The following is a 15,718-nucleotide window of genomic DNA, read 5'->3' on the forward strand; positions in this document are numbered from 1 at the left end:
TAGGCAGCAATGTGAGGGCGCCTTTTGCCATTAGCATTGCACGGAAATAAGATGACCAAGCCGTCTTGATAGAATCTTTATTATTATTATTATTAAAAATTGTTTAAAATGCACTACACGTACGTCTCAGTGCATTGTACATAGCTGGATAAAATAATTTAAGAGTACAACCACACAAGAAAATTAAAACAGAAAATTACACATAAAACTGAGTAAAAAGATGGGTTTTCAAATTGCGCTTAAAACTATCTACACTTCTGGCAGTCTTAATTTCAAATGGCAAATCATTCCATAGTAAGGGTGCACATACTGAAAACGCTCTCTGTCCATATGTCTTGTTAAAATTGCCACGGGGCTTGGTTAAACATAATTTGTCACGTGATCGCAGGTCTCTAGCTGGTACATATAAATCTAATAAATCTCTCAGATAAATAGGTGCATTTCCATGGATAATTTTGAATGTTAGCAACAAAATTTTAAATCTGTGCGAGCCTCTACCGGTAACCAATGTAAATCTTTGAGAACGGGTGTGACATGATCGAATTTGCGCGTACGAGAAACTAACCTCGCCGCGGCATTCTGCAGACACTGTAGTCGTGCAAGTTGTCCTCTAGGGATACCAAACAAAAGACTGTTACAATAGTCTAAGTGGGACGTCACAAATGCATGGACTAGTTTTTCAGTTGTAGATCTGTCAAGAAGTTTACGAATTTTAGCTATTCTATGCAAAGAGAAGAAACCATTTCTGCACAACATATTGATATGGTCAGACATGCTACCATCCCGACTTAAAGTGATGCCAAGATTTCTGACTGAAACTGAAGGGATTATGTCGCATTGACCAATTCTCAGACTGTCTAGCTTTGTCACATCAGATTTTAGACTTGATGAGAAGTGAATAACTTCAGTTTTGTTGTCATTTAGTGCAAGCATGTTAGATTTCATCCAGCTGCGGACGTCGTCAACACAGAGTTCAATGTTATTCCGGATATCGTCAGGTCTATTGCAGATGACATAAATTTGCGTATCGTCCGCGTATATCATGCAATCAATCCCATGGTGTACGAAGATGTCTTCCAGAGGTGCAGTGTAGAGTGTAAACAAGAGAGGGCCGAGAACAGATCCTTGCGGAACACCGTATTTCATGCGAGAAAATGGGGATGATGCAGATCCAACCTTGACGCGTTGCTGGCGATCAACGAGGTACGAACGAAACCAAGATAGACATTTGCCTGTTATACCGAAACGAAATTGTAGTCTCTGAAGCATAATTTCATGATCAATTGTATCGAACGCCGCTGATAGATCTAACATGATGAGAATCACATCATGTTTGTTATTCAAGGCAAGCATTATGTCGTTGTGAACACGGAGGAGAGCAGTTTCTGTGCTATGGTTAGCCCGGTAAGCGCTTTGAAACTTTGTTAAAAGACTAAATTTAGTAAGGTGATGGTTCAATTGCTGAACAACAGCCCGTTCGAGGACTTTCGATAAGAAAGGGAGGTTTGAAACCGGCCTGTAGTTCTTCAGAATGTTCTGATCAAGATCTACTTTCTTTAACAATGGACGAATTATCGCTGACGTGAAATGACTCGGAACGATGCCAGTTGTGAACGAATTGTTGAATAGATCCGCAAGGAAAGGTGCCAAGATGTGTACACATTTCTTCAACACTCCATGCGGTAGAATGTCGAGTTCACAAGATTTTGGTGATGACTGTTTCACTAATGCAATTATATCCCCAGGTGACACCGGGTCAAATTCAGCTAAAGTATGGCTCGGCATTACATCATTAATCTCACAGCTGTGCGGTTGTAGACCAATCCTGTCACGAAGTTGCGACACCTTGGTTTCAAAATAACTCATGAATGCTGAAGGAATCTCTTTCATTGGGATGTTGTTTGGCATGGCGTTGGATGAAGCTGTTCTCGAATCCGATAGCTCTGCAACAATGGCAAACAATTTCTTGTTATCTGCGTCTTCAATTCTAGTCCGATGATAGGCTGATTTTACTGCATCACAGCGGCGTGAATATTCCACGCGCTTTAATACGAACATTTGACGATCGATTTCTAACTGTGATTTACGCCAATTTATTTCTAGTCGACGAACCTCTCTTCTAAAAGTCAGTAGATCCTCAGTGAACCATGGTGCACGCACTTTATTTAAGACCGATTTGCTTTTGACAGGGGCGACTGTATCGAGAGCATCGGTAACAACATCGTGGAAATAAACATACACATCCTCTGGGTTGGTATTGCGTGGATGACCGATCATTTTGGATGAAATAATATCAATCAGTCTGTCAATGTTCATGGTACGAAAGTGACGTTGTGAGATTTTTACCTTGATGTTGGGTGATCGTTGAACATTCAGCCCAAAATACAATAAGCTATGATCAGAGTTAAGAGAGTCGTCAGATTTGATGGAGTGAAGCAATTGCTCTGATGATCGCGTTATAAGTAAATCCAATGTGTGGCCTTTACTGTGTGTTGATATCTTGACATGCTGTTGTAGGCCGACTGAGTGAAGAAGGTCGATCAGCTTACTTGTGTCGGAGGAATCTGTGTTCTCAAATGGAAAATTAAAATCTCCAGCAACTAAGAGATGGCCAGAGGAAGGTACGGTCTGTTCCAAAAGAGTGGAAAACTCGGAGATAAAGTCACTTGTGGTCGCTTTATTCTTCGTTGATTTTGGAGGACGGTAAACAGCGATAATGCGTAGAAACTGACTTGCAGATTTAAATGTTACGTCTAACGATTCGAAGGACTGGAACATCTTTGATCTTTTTTCCACAAGTCGTAGGTTAGAACGAGCCAAGACAGCTACCCCTCCTCCTCTTCGCTGAGAGCGGGATTGATGGTAAAAGTTATACCCGCTAATTGCAGAATTGAGTTCAGCAATGACAGGATCAAATTGACTCTTTAGCCAGGTCTCGGTGATAATCATGATATCCAATTTCCTTCCAGCAAAGTAGATGCGATAGCACCAATTTTGCCGTTCAGAGAACGGGCGTTCCACAGGGCAGCGTTCAGATTGAGTTTGTTAAAGCAGGAAGACGTTCTTGGAATTTTGACAAGTGTGGAGGTTCGCTTGTATCCAGGTGTTTGTGTATCTGAGCGAGTGGTGAGTACGGTTTCAATGGCATGCTCGTTGAGTGCATTACTTTGTGAAGAGACCGGAATTAGACGAAGTACTCTTGCACATGAATGTTTGTGTCTAATCTGTGGAGCACGGTGATTAGTTATAATCGTTTGGATCCCATACCTTGGCTTTGGATGCTTGCATCCTGCCTTGCGTCCACGTGGTCGAAAAAATAACTTGGTAGGCATAGCTGAACAAAGGGACATCTTCGTCGCCATATTGAGAGAACTTCTGCTAGCACCCAGGCACTGTCGGACATCGATAATTGAACGAATACTGCTTCCAAGCATGGTTTGTGACGAATCCAAGGCAGCAAATATTTAAAAACCAGAAGGTATAAAAACTTCGGGGAAATTCACTGGTTAAAAGCGGTAAAACGTTAAAAACATGACTTATAAGAGAGTGGAGAAAGGCTGCCGATCAACAGCGCCACCATACAAGCTTTAAATACAATATATCTTCACTACAGAAAAGTTGTTTAGGTAAAGGAGAGCATGATGCTACTTAAAATACTGCTTGCTTTCACCGTGACAGATGAAGAATTTTTAAATCTTCATGAGATGCTATTAGTGCACGATAAGGGGCATATTAGTATAATTTATGCAAATTATATTAATGAGCATTGTCTCGGTTTTTACATTTTATGCTAATGATTCTTTATCAATGTGGAATATTCATGTGCCCCGAATGCTGTCTTTTATAATAAGATGATGGATAAAGTTGACTTTGACTGTAAATTTTCTGGTCCGGTAAGACGACATTGAACTCATTTTGCCGGTTCAATGGCACAGATATTTTGCTTTATTACATGCCTCGTATATCGAACGTCGCGCGCTCCATAGGATTCAATGGTAACTCGCCGATGACGTAGCGGGCCGCATAGTCATCACTGGACTCAAAGTGAACCGGAACTATTTTCAACTTGAAAACTTTTGGAATTAGAAGTCTTGAAATTTCATGTTTTGCACAGAAAATCCGGTTTTTGGAAAATTTCGCATAAAAATATGGATAAACCGCATAACAGTACTTTAAATATATCAATGCACCATTCGATGATGAAAATCGTTCTAGTTTAAACCGTTTTTCGCCTAAAATGAAAATAAAGCTTTTGACCATAATTGCCAATAAACGTAAATATTTTTGGTTCAAACTGAGTACGAGAGGCATGTAATAAAAACATTATAGCCCAAACAAGGGACTTTGTACCCTCGGGGCAGGAGAACATTTGCCCTCCTTACTCAAAATGGTCACCTACCCTCGGGCACATAGTCCCATATTTGGGCTGTAATGTATAAGATTCACTTTGTGTTTTAAAAATTCTTTACACAATTTCCGTTTGTCTTACTTATTAACAGTGCTTAAGACATGACACTTCATGTTGATGGCTGCGATTTAGTAATACATTTTACTTTATTTTCAAAAAAGAAAGAAGGAAAGAAATGTGACATAGGATAGAAATGTTGTAATATGAAAAGGTAAATTCACCTATACAAAATCGTTTGGTATACTATGGCGTTAGTTCTTTGTGTCTTTTCTGTAGAATTTCTTAGTTTTTGGATGAATTCAATTCACACACATGCAAGCCAAGGATCTCAAGTTCGTCTCAAGCAATCAGACGGAAGTTTCAGGAAAGCAGTTGCACCACCTGTCATCATTTTAGGAACAAAGAAAGACCTCCTAAGACAGGTAGGGTTGCAAAAGAGTTACCTTAATGTTTGTTATTAAGATTTTAGCGAGTGGTATCTAAATCATTGTTATCTAAACAACATTATTTGGCATGAATTACTCTAACTTGCAAATTATACTGGCAGTTTGCTCTTAATATTCATTGGTATTGAAGTATGGTTTAGTTTTAGAATGTTTTTTTTTTCTGTTAATCAATTCTGAGCAGTGACAGACAATACCGTTGTCATCGAAATTTATATATTCGTATTTGCCTCTGACAGTAACATATCCGACGGGTAAAATTTAAGCAAATAAACATACATAGAAATTTATGAACATGTCATACTTATTTCAACGCTTCAAACCTATTGACATTTTAATTTCTCCCCTTTTACATACAATGATTATAATACTTTTGCAGCAGATCATTTTGGTTCCTTGTGGATAATTCCGACATTTGTCAATTCAGCCGACATTTTGGACCTTTATCAATGCTAGAATTTTGTCATCCTTTTATTGGAAACTGTTCAGTTCCATTGGATGGTTAAAGATTAGTTAGTTAAGAGTGAGAGGAATTAAGTTTCAACCCGGAAAAGACAAAAGTAATATCTGTACATAGCAGTTCTGAATGTAGCGTTTTAAACGCCTTTGAGGAAAGTGTAAACTCAATGATGCAGGGAAAGCAGTTCTCCTATTGTGCCACGTTTGTTCAAGAAGCTTAGTACGTAGAGAGACATGCGACGGTATTATACATGTGTTCATGCGCTAAGCAATCATCAGGAGTGAGGATTTGGTGGGAACAGGACTGTATATATTGTAAAGCATGTGGGTATGCATATGCAAATAGGCGGTTGCGGCTTATGGTAGGTCAGTTATTAATGAGGTGGAATTGTTTTGGGTTTGCGTTTGGAAAGGAATTCTGTTTGCTTGTTAAAGGCACTGTTTGCGATCCCTTGGATCGCCTTTGTTCTGGTCTGTAAGATCATTATGGAGATGTTTTGTTTTTCATTGAGGTTGTAATCTGGTGGGAAATTTTATGATGTGACAATCTGGTGCCAACATATGTCCAGGTCTTAAAGAGTTAATTAACAGTTTGAAAAGATGGAGCTTTTCGGTTATGCTAAGGTTTGAATCATTTGAATAGGGGAGGACCCTATTGATGATTGACCATTTGATATTATAGATGCTGTTGTTGTCTTGAGATTCCATATGAATTTTCAAAGTTCTGTGACTTTATCTGTGTTTGGGTGTGTGAATGTGCACTTATTGTATGTGTATCTATTTTGAGAGTTCAGTCCATGAGTCCAATATAGTGTTTCTGATCATCGTTTGTGGTGACAGAGGCTTTGTATATTACTGAGAAGGTGAGGCAGTTTCATGAGAGTGGACAGTCGTCTTTTTTGCGGTAGTTGCACAAATGGTCTTGATCCTTTTCCTGTGCAATAGTTTGGCGTTGTAGGCTTTGAATAGTTAATCAGGGAAAATATTGTTTTCCCTGTGGCATTTCGAGACCAGTTCTGAACTTTTTTGAGTAAAACTAAGTTGTTATGTGTACTCTGGTTGAGTATCAGTAGTATCTCCCTGTGTCAGCTATCAGCAACGCAAAACAGTAACATCACGATTGTTAAAAAAACTACATGATTTCTTCTCAATTTTGCAATAACCAGCTAAAATGATAAAACCCTTTCACTCTATGTTTTGAGAATGCATCGTAAAAGAATATCAACCACCACAGAACATTCGTAATGTACTCAAACTTTACTATCGCTAACCGATAATGTCTTAATGTCTTAATGTCTTAATAATTAATATTCACATAAAATTATCGCTTGATTATAAATAGAAGGAAAAATTCCATAATCATAAAAAACATGCCAAAACCGATCTTATTGCGTGTTAAATCTACAGTCTCACTACATACATTTTTTTCCAAAGGATATACGAGCAAAAACACTTAACACGCATTGCACAATTATGTGTATCTGTTCGACGCTAAGTGTTTACGACGCACATATTCTACAGTGGCTATAGTGATGCCATCTGCAGTTTGCATAGCCCGAAATCTTCAGTCAAGATCAAGTCAAGATTGATTTTTTAGTTGAGTTTTATACTTTAAATTTGTCATTTGTAAATGCAGTAGCTGATTTTTTTATGTGTTAGACACAAAATCCGCTGGTCCAATGAAACCTGCTGAAGGGCGCTCGAAAAAACGACCGCGCTACAGTATGCAATTTGTGAGCCCTTGATATGTTGACAAATAGTGAGAAGTTAAAGAGCAGGAAAAGAAAACATTGACAATACTGGATGATTGTAATATTCAAATTTTGAATTTTTGAAATTTAGGTGCAATAATGTAAATATAGAAAAAGTAAATTGTTCAATTTATTCACACAGTTTTCCCGTCTTTTTGTAAATTTGGAATCTTCACTGTTTGAGGTTTCTATTTAGTGTTACCATTATACAATAAAAAAGTAAACATTTCGTTTCCACTGTACTGCATGAACTTGAAATGAAAGGCTTTTTGTATCAGATTTCAATAGTTTTCGTCCTTCGTTTCGTAGAAATCGAAGCATGGTGACTTCATCTTCTTTCTTTAATTAATGACTAATCTAATTACTGGAATTCAACAATTTCTAATTAAAAAATGATTGTTTCAATTTTTGTATAATCGTGCATCGTTACTAGATGCTTGTGAAACTAACTCTTATAACCAATGAAATTCAAAGTCGAATTGTCCGTAAGGTTCATATCAGGTGTACTTCATTTAATTTTTTACATTGAGAGCATGACGGATTTGCTATAGTAATTTATTGTAAAACTATACCGAATTATGAAATTAAAGAAAGTTTTATTACTTCAATAATAGAAAAACACAACTAAAGGTGTTGCAGCTGTGGACGTCAACGATGAAGTCCAAAAACGACTTCTTGAGATAAAGGAATACTTGGCTAAGCATGCTACTCGAGCAGTTAATGCCCACCTTGTTGACATGATTGCAATTGATAACAAGTCCAGAAATGAAGATGGCTCCATTGCAGATCCTGCAGTTGAAACCCTTCGACTGAAGATACAGCAGTTGGCAAAGGAGTACCTTTTTCTTGGTGCAGTGCCAGCGAAGTGGATACTTTTGGAACTTTCGTTGAGGAAACTGCGAAAGGAGAAAATATCTCTGGATGAAGTGAAGGATTTAGGGAAGAGGATGAAAATGGAAGAAGCGGAAGTCATCGAAGCTCTTGATTTTTATCACAGTGTCGGGGAACTACTTTACCATAAGGCAGTACCTGAGCTAAACAACACTGTAATCTTGGATGTCGAATGGCTGGTGAGCCTTTTCAAGATACTTATCACTAAATCGAGCGCCTACAAGAAAGAGCTAGATGTTCCGGTACAACACAGTAGTCTGATTGACGAGTTGCATTGTGAAGGAAGGTTACATGAAGAATTGTTAGATTATCTTCTGAAGCGTCACGACCGAAGGGAAGACAAGGCTATTCTACTGAAAATGATGGAACTGTATGATATCACTTGTGAAATGCCCGTAAATCCCAGACAAAAGCAGATGTATTATCTACCAAGCCTGATGCAAAAGGATGCAAAAGGCAAAAATAGCGCTATTTTCCCAGTAAGCAGTTCAGTGTGTTGCCAGCTGTACTTCCATTTCGCGGGCAATTTTTTGCCAGAAGGCCTATTTTACCGTTTACTGATTCGATGCATAAGACGTTGGTCTGACTGTGTAGTAGTGATGAGAAAGCACATGGCTCGGCTGTATTTCCCTGACGATGATTTCCACTTAACCCTGTGCAAGGAAGATGCTGATATCCAATTAAAGATTCTGGTTATTCCTGTCGGCGGTCGACATCCATCTTCACCACACCCAAAGCGTGTGAGCAATGTAAGGCAACTGGTCGAAGAAGATATAAGGGTGGTCATCACAAACTACGCCCCTACCTTGGTGTACAACGCCTCACTCAAGTGTCAGTGTCCAAATCACAAGGTGGGACAACTACTTCCTCTTGGCGAGGATATAGACGATAGGTGTGTTGCCATCTCAAAAGAGAAAGTGACAGCCATCTGTCCGACAGGTGCAATGCCTTTGGAGGATTATAACTTGAATATGTGGTATTGGAAAGGCAAGTACATAGCCATAAGTATAATATTATTAAGCATTGTATTATGTGTAACTGCACGAACGATACCATGCTCTTTGATCAAGCTAGTTTCACTGATGTCTTCCTGATGAAAAACAGTTGTTATTGTATGGAAACTATGGTATTTTGTCATAAACATTTCAATTTTGTTTCTTAAATATGTGTTATCGTAGAATAAAGCAAACTTCCCTATACTTTAATAATGTTGACTCTTATCGATTATAGAAGGACAATACGTTGTCAAATTCCATCCTCGAAGACCTAGTCAAGTTTTTAGACGTAAAGGTATCTATAATTACTTCATTTAAATTAAGCATACATTGGTCAACTATAACAGGCTACCTCTGAGTTCACTAGACATTTTGTATCAAAAATTCTTATCGTGGAAGTTAAGATCGAATAATTCTATAGAAAGATAGATTTTATCATTATCATTTTATCATTAATGTTTTACTAGATTCTAAAATGTTTCTTAACCTTTCGTGTTGCGTGAATCTACTTCGCTAGTTATACTTTACAACGAAAATTCTAAAGCCAGCTATAGATTGATATCTGATGAACTCTGTATGGTTGGAGCACACCGTGAGCATTATTAACGAAACAGCAAGACTTATGATGAAATTCTGTTTTTGTGAATTGTGATACAGATGTCGATGGTCTGTCAGAGCTATTCTATACACTGGAAGAGGACCTGACAGAAGATGACACGCGTCTCATGATTAATCTACTGACGCCAACGCAAATCAGCCGACATGATGGAGAGAAACTCAAAGCACCTTATGATGTCTTTCGTCATCTGCGCGAGCGCAACTACGTATCAGAGACGGACCTTGAACTGCTCAAAAAAGTATTTCGTCGAATGGGCAGAATACCATTGGTCGATCTGATAAAGGAATACCTGAAGACAGAATGAAGCAGCCATGTCGTACAGATTTGAAAGAAAGTCTTGCAGCTTACAATGGCAATGTATATTATAGATAGTTTGAGCTATTATACTGTTAGTTTGGGACAGAGATTTCGAGTGGGGATGTACTTGAGAAAAGACGGAAATGTTTTCCTTTCACTTTCAGATTTAGAAATGAGCATATGCGTGAAAGAATTTTTTGCAGAAATTTATGTTAAAAACTCGCCTGCAAGGTTCAAATACGGTCATAAACTCAGTAAATTAACAACCAAGAGTTAGTATCTAGACTGATTTCTGGCTACTTAAACACCATTTTAGAGAATTTGCAGTAGGGCTTCGACATACCTACGAAATACAAGTCTCGGCGTTTGCTGAAAGAAGCTAGGAGATTCCATAATTTCATTGAACGTTTTGTTTCTTTTACTTTTACTACTTTTGACATAATAGTGGGCATCTGGACATTGGAGGATATATTGGATTTATTCTATGATTTAAAGCGCAAATCAAACACTATGATCCAATTAGCAGAAGCACAACATTGATCAAACGTTCATTGCCCTATTTTCTAAACATTTGAAAAATATCCAGAAATCAAAAGTGTGTTCCTCATTATCTTAAAGAGGTGTCGAATAGAACGGTTGATGTATTATTTTGTATTTTGGGGTTCTACATTTTTATTTTATTTTACTTTAACCATTAAAGAATATCATAGCTGTATGTGGTATGACAAAACCTCATTATCAATAATTTAAGCGTTCAATCGATTGCCGAATAAAGTTCTTGTTAGAGAAACTAAATTTTCATATATCATGACTCATATTTCTTATTTATCGTAAAACAAGAGTGCCGTTAATTTTTCCATTCCTTTGCTCGTGCTATATCCGAGAATGTTATCGATTACCTAAGACTTCGTTTTTGATTTATAAATATTTCTTAAGTATACCTGAAAAGATTATCATGAAAGAAGGTAAAGTCTTCAATAGCAAATTGAAATTGTAGAATCTAATTTTAGATAAGTCAACTTTGTTTGTGTTTTGCATATATTTCAAAGACTATTTCATTTCTTTTATTGTATTTCTCGGCCAAAGTATATGTATATCAATGTAGCTAGTTGGAAATGCCAATAGTGATTATGGTTTATGAGCTCACATTCTTATAGTTACACATACAAGTTTTCTTTATGTATTACACATATTTTACTGAAGCTTTTAATTCATTTACTGTATTTGTCAGCCAAATACTTGTGAACCGATGTGACCAGTTGATTATGCTAATAGTAATGAAGGCTTATAAACCTACTTTTTATGACACGGTAACTTGTAGAAGACCTAATCGTAATGTACAGTACTTTTGAATGATATTAATTAACATTGCTTTCACATATTCTTTAATCAAATATTCTGTGCCACATTAGTCATTTATCTTTATTTGAGACAAAATATATGTCAGTATGAATTTTAATCCATATTGAAAATATTAGACAGGTAGTAAATTGAAAGATTTGGACATGTCATTATGATAATTCATATTCATGTAGAAAATATAAGGACAGGTAGTTTAATGGAAGATTTGGACATATCCGTGATGCTTTTTTACAGCTTTTATAAACCAAATACACTTATCAAAAGTTAAAATAATTGTAATACATAATTGTTGTCGCTTTCATGAGTGAAATACGTATAGTGTAATGGATAATATTCTTGGATGTGAATGAATTTCAATTATCATTTTCATGTTTACATTTTTTTCATATTGGATACACATTTGTAGATAGTTTCCTTTATTTGAAGATAATATGCATGTTAGTATGATTTCACAGTTTGGATACAGTTTGTCACGAGTTTTTTTTACGCATCACAGTTGTCCTTCCTGGTGACAAATATAGAGGTGCAGATACATTACAGTGATCAAATATGTAAAAGTACATCTTATGTTCGTTTTCTACGTTCACTTATGAAATTCACAATACCTGAATTGGTAGCTAAAAGTAAGTGTACATTAATTCGTGACATTTTGTGTGTCTATACGAATATTGATATCTGGCATAATATCTTTGATCACAATATTTTGTAATGTCTATTCAGAACTGAATGATTAGCATTTGTTAAACAAATAAAAATGATGTACATAAGGATGGAAAATTTCTTTTGTTTGCTTGTTTGCCAATTATTCCACCTTCTGCTTCTATCCATCCTTAACGAGGTGTTCACTTCATCGCAGAGGGAGTATTTCATCGATGTTCATTCAATTTTCATTAACTTATTGCAGATCATTAAAGAGATCGAGAGTCGAAATGGCAATCCATACAAGAACGTAATAAGGTTTTGTTAGGCCTTAATTTCGTTTCCCAATTGTTGGACTATTTATTGACAAGACTTTCATATGATTCAAAAAAACGCTGATCGTCATCGACCCTGTTTGAAGGCCGCAAATACAAAATAATACCTCAAATTTCAGCCTGTTTGTTCGAGATGAAAAGAGCTTTGTTGGGCAGAAAGTACAGAGGCAGAACAATGTCAAATGTTACATGTGTTTGATATACAGTGCATTTAAAGAGCATTACACAATCCATTTAACGTGAACACTTAATTTATGCCTGTGTTGGTGTAGATGTTTTTTTTCTCACAAGCGTAGAAATACTTTTTATCGATGCAATTAATATATTTTTACACTTAAAGCCCCCACTCAATTATCAGATTTATCTAATATAAATATTATTTCCTTGATAAAATATTCATGGAAAACAAAACAATGACAAACTGTAAATGGGCTGTTGACACATTCGCTAATGCGAAAACCAGGGATTGAGAAGGGCGCCTTTAAGCGAAACGAGTCCTATGTATAATATAGGGCACGCATTAACAGAGTGTAAACATGACAAATTTGAACTACTTCTCCTGACAATGTTTGAAAGCACAGCCCAGCCAGTGGCAGAATGATGCGGTACTTCACAAAAGAACATCACTGGTTGTTATGTGATTGTCGATAGATGGCGCTGCAGTTTAATTTCTAAGGAACGGTTTTCTTGAGATAATTTGTTTGTTTTTGGAAAAGAGAACAACAAAATTAACCATTGAAATGATGACAAAAGAGCACGTACAAGCAAAAACAATGACCAAAAACCTATTCAAGCGAAAACAGAACAAAAAATTGTCGTGAAATATATATGTTTTGGCTTAGGTATCAGCAACTCTTCTTCAAAATTAATTTTTGAGTCACGAATCACAATATACATTCATTTTATTAATTATTTAAATTCCGTTAAAACGCTGATCGCATTCTACCGTTTCTATGTGTTTGTCTTTACTAACAAAATGCCATCTATAAAAACCACAGAATAAGTGTTCTGTTTATAGAAATTGAATTTACTCTTTATTTTATCACACTCACCTTACACCTGCATTTCACCAAAGCATCAACGTTGCCTGATGCAAATGACTGTTGTAAATTTACTGATTGCTGGTCGCATTGAACCAAACTTTTCGTTCCCATCGCATCGAGAGTATGCGGTATGTAAGATCATAATAACAACATCCATCCACCTCTAAAAATGTGCGGTTCAGCTGCAGTTTTTAGCCACTAAAGCTAGACATGAAGAAAAACGACAAAGATGGTGAAACATTTCGCAAGTACAAAACGACAGTAGGAGCGAACACAACTTTAACTTCAAAGAAATGTTATGCGCATTTACGTGGGCGATAAAAATAGCACATCCAAAACATTGCTGATCTGTACTCAGATGAGTTTGACGGTAACTCATTCTACTTTATAGACTCTCCGTTACCTCTCTGTAGGACTATGACTTCAGGTATAATACGCCTCGAGAACAGACATTGAGACTCTCAAGTTTAAAGGTACTTTTCTGATCTAGGGCTTGTTTTGACTTATTTTAAGGCTCTTCGTACGAATAAAATCTTCACGGTCTTTGTAAAAGGAGAAAATATATTTTCCCTTGAGTTAACTCAGGCTCAGCAAATATTTTGCTCTCAACTTACATCAGTAAATTAAGGCTTTTTGTTTCTCTACGACCAAACCTCGCACGGTGACCCTTGAGCTTTATCAGTGAATTTGAAAGAGGACGCTTGAAGTTTGAGGAATATGTTAAAATCTGTCACTTCAAAGAGTGAATATAGATTTCTAACGAATAATGTTGTATTAGTAAATATTGACGTACCATACAGAATAGAATATGACTTCTAAGCCAATTACAAAAATCCATAAAATTTAAAATCAGAGCTTTCATAACAAATACAACTATACACCGTAGCTTGAAGGACCATCTATGCAAGAATGTAAATCATCAGCAGTTGATTTCAGTGCATCGTAGACTGTTTTCAACCGACCAACTAATCAGAAACACTATTTATAAGTATTGCAGACACAAATACTTTTCAACGTCTTCATTTGGTCAGCTAAATTATATGTTTGAAAATTCAATATCAATCTTCGTTGCTTGGAAGAGGTGATAGCAGTTATATTACACCCTACCGATTTCTTCTCCAAGTTTCATTCTGCTCAGTTTTGCACTACTTGTTACGACTGCACACGTCTTGTATTGCGGCTCTGTGGTATTCTCAGGTAAAATTGGTTTCTCCGGAAACATTCTGTCATTTCCAAGTTCATGAAAGAGAGAGTCACCCTGTCCGACGAATGCCATCTGTCCTGCTTGCTTGAACTTTCAAACGATTTCCTTGTTCGAAGCATCGGTCCTTCCCCGAAGTCGATGTTTGAATTTTGGCGGTCTTTCTCTCGACTTGTCAAACGACAGTTCGTTATCCCGCAGCATGGTTTCTAGCATCTTGTCTCAAATTCGTACGAGACTTAAACGGTTTTTCGGAGGGAAAGCGTTTATTTTTACGAAAGGTAAGGTTTCTCTGTTTGATAAGAAGACCTAAATCCTCGAAGTGTGCTGCGGTAGGGAAATTTATTTGGCCTGAAGGCACTGCTGTCCGGGTACCAGAACAGAGTCGACCACCTCGATCGTGTAGCAATCGACGGGAGAACTTGGACATCAAAGGAGCATTGTGGAAACGGACAGCAAAGTCAGGCACACCAAAAACAGATTGGATAGTTTCGGAAATTATGACTGCATTGTCTTGTTGAGGTCATAGTTTCATATACCGATAGTATCCAGCACACCATAAATGAGGCAACATAAATCAGTCTTTACAAGAAAATTGTTTACCAGTAACAGCGCTAGTTATTGTCACATTAAATATATTAATTGATTCCACTGAAAGCCTTGGGGCGGAAAAAAAGGGGCTTGAATGAAAAAAAAAACCTATTTCGGGGCGTGAGAATACTGAGGGATTCAAATGCAAAAAGACACATCGGATTTCCCGGCTTCTTTTTCTCCCAATTTCAAAACTTCCAAAGAATGTAACTCCACTCTGGTTGGGTCAAATTTTCTGAACTTTTCACATTATGTTGAAATGCAAAATAAAGCAGTCGTTTCTTTCTACATATACACTTCTTTTATGTGAAATATAACTTTTCATAAAATAGCGACAAGGTTTTGACTTAAATTACTTTTTAACATTAATACCAAAATTGAGGTTTTTTACCCCAAATGTACACCTACTTCATCCTTCGAGTAAACTACTGCTAACACATTAAACCTTAGAGTCTCTGTGTTTTGAAAATATACAGTATAAGGGGATTTTCTTAGGGATTTCCTTTTCATCTTTGACGAGAAATATTGCTTTAAAAAAACTGTGTTGGCAACATGCAGCCCCACCTTAAGTCACCCTATAATAAGAGATGATTGCTTTAATCTTTTAAGTATTTCAAAGTTATGAATGGAGTGGATGCCCTGAATAGCAAATAATCTCTGAAATTCCCCGCATTGTTGGATGTT

General features: G+C 36.8%; 2 protein-coding genes across 2 annotated transcripts in view; both read left to right on the forward strand.

Moving 5' to 3' along the window:
- Positions 1 to 12,002, forward strand: part of LOC139136828 (probable serine/threonine-protein kinase pats1) — a 32,422-nt gene extending 20,420 nt beyond the window's left edge. Inside the window, exons 4-6 of the mRNA XM_070704664.1 lie at positions 4,685 to 4,830; positions 7,676 to 9,242; positions 9,605 to 12,002. Of these exons, the coding sequence (XP_070560765.1) occupies positions 4,685 to 4,830; positions 7,676 to 9,046 (1,517 nt within the window). The 3' untranslated portion in view covers positions 9,047 to 9,242; positions 9,605 to 12,002. The remainder of the gene's footprint in view (positions 1 to 4,684; positions 4,831 to 7,675; positions 9,243 to 9,604) is intronic.
- Positions 1 to 15,718, forward strand: part of LOC139136829 (uncharacterized) — a 328,762-nt gene that overhangs the window by 113,861 nt on the left and 199,183 nt on the right. The window lies entirely within an intron of this gene.

The sequence above is a fragment of the Ptychodera flava genome, chromosome 7 (assembly GCF_041260155.1).
Source record: "Ptychodera flava strain L36383 chromosome 7, AS_Pfla_20210202, whole genome shotgun sequence".
Lineage (NCBI taxonomy): Eukaryota > Metazoa > Hemichordata > Enteropneusta > Ptychoderidae > Ptychodera > Ptychodera flava.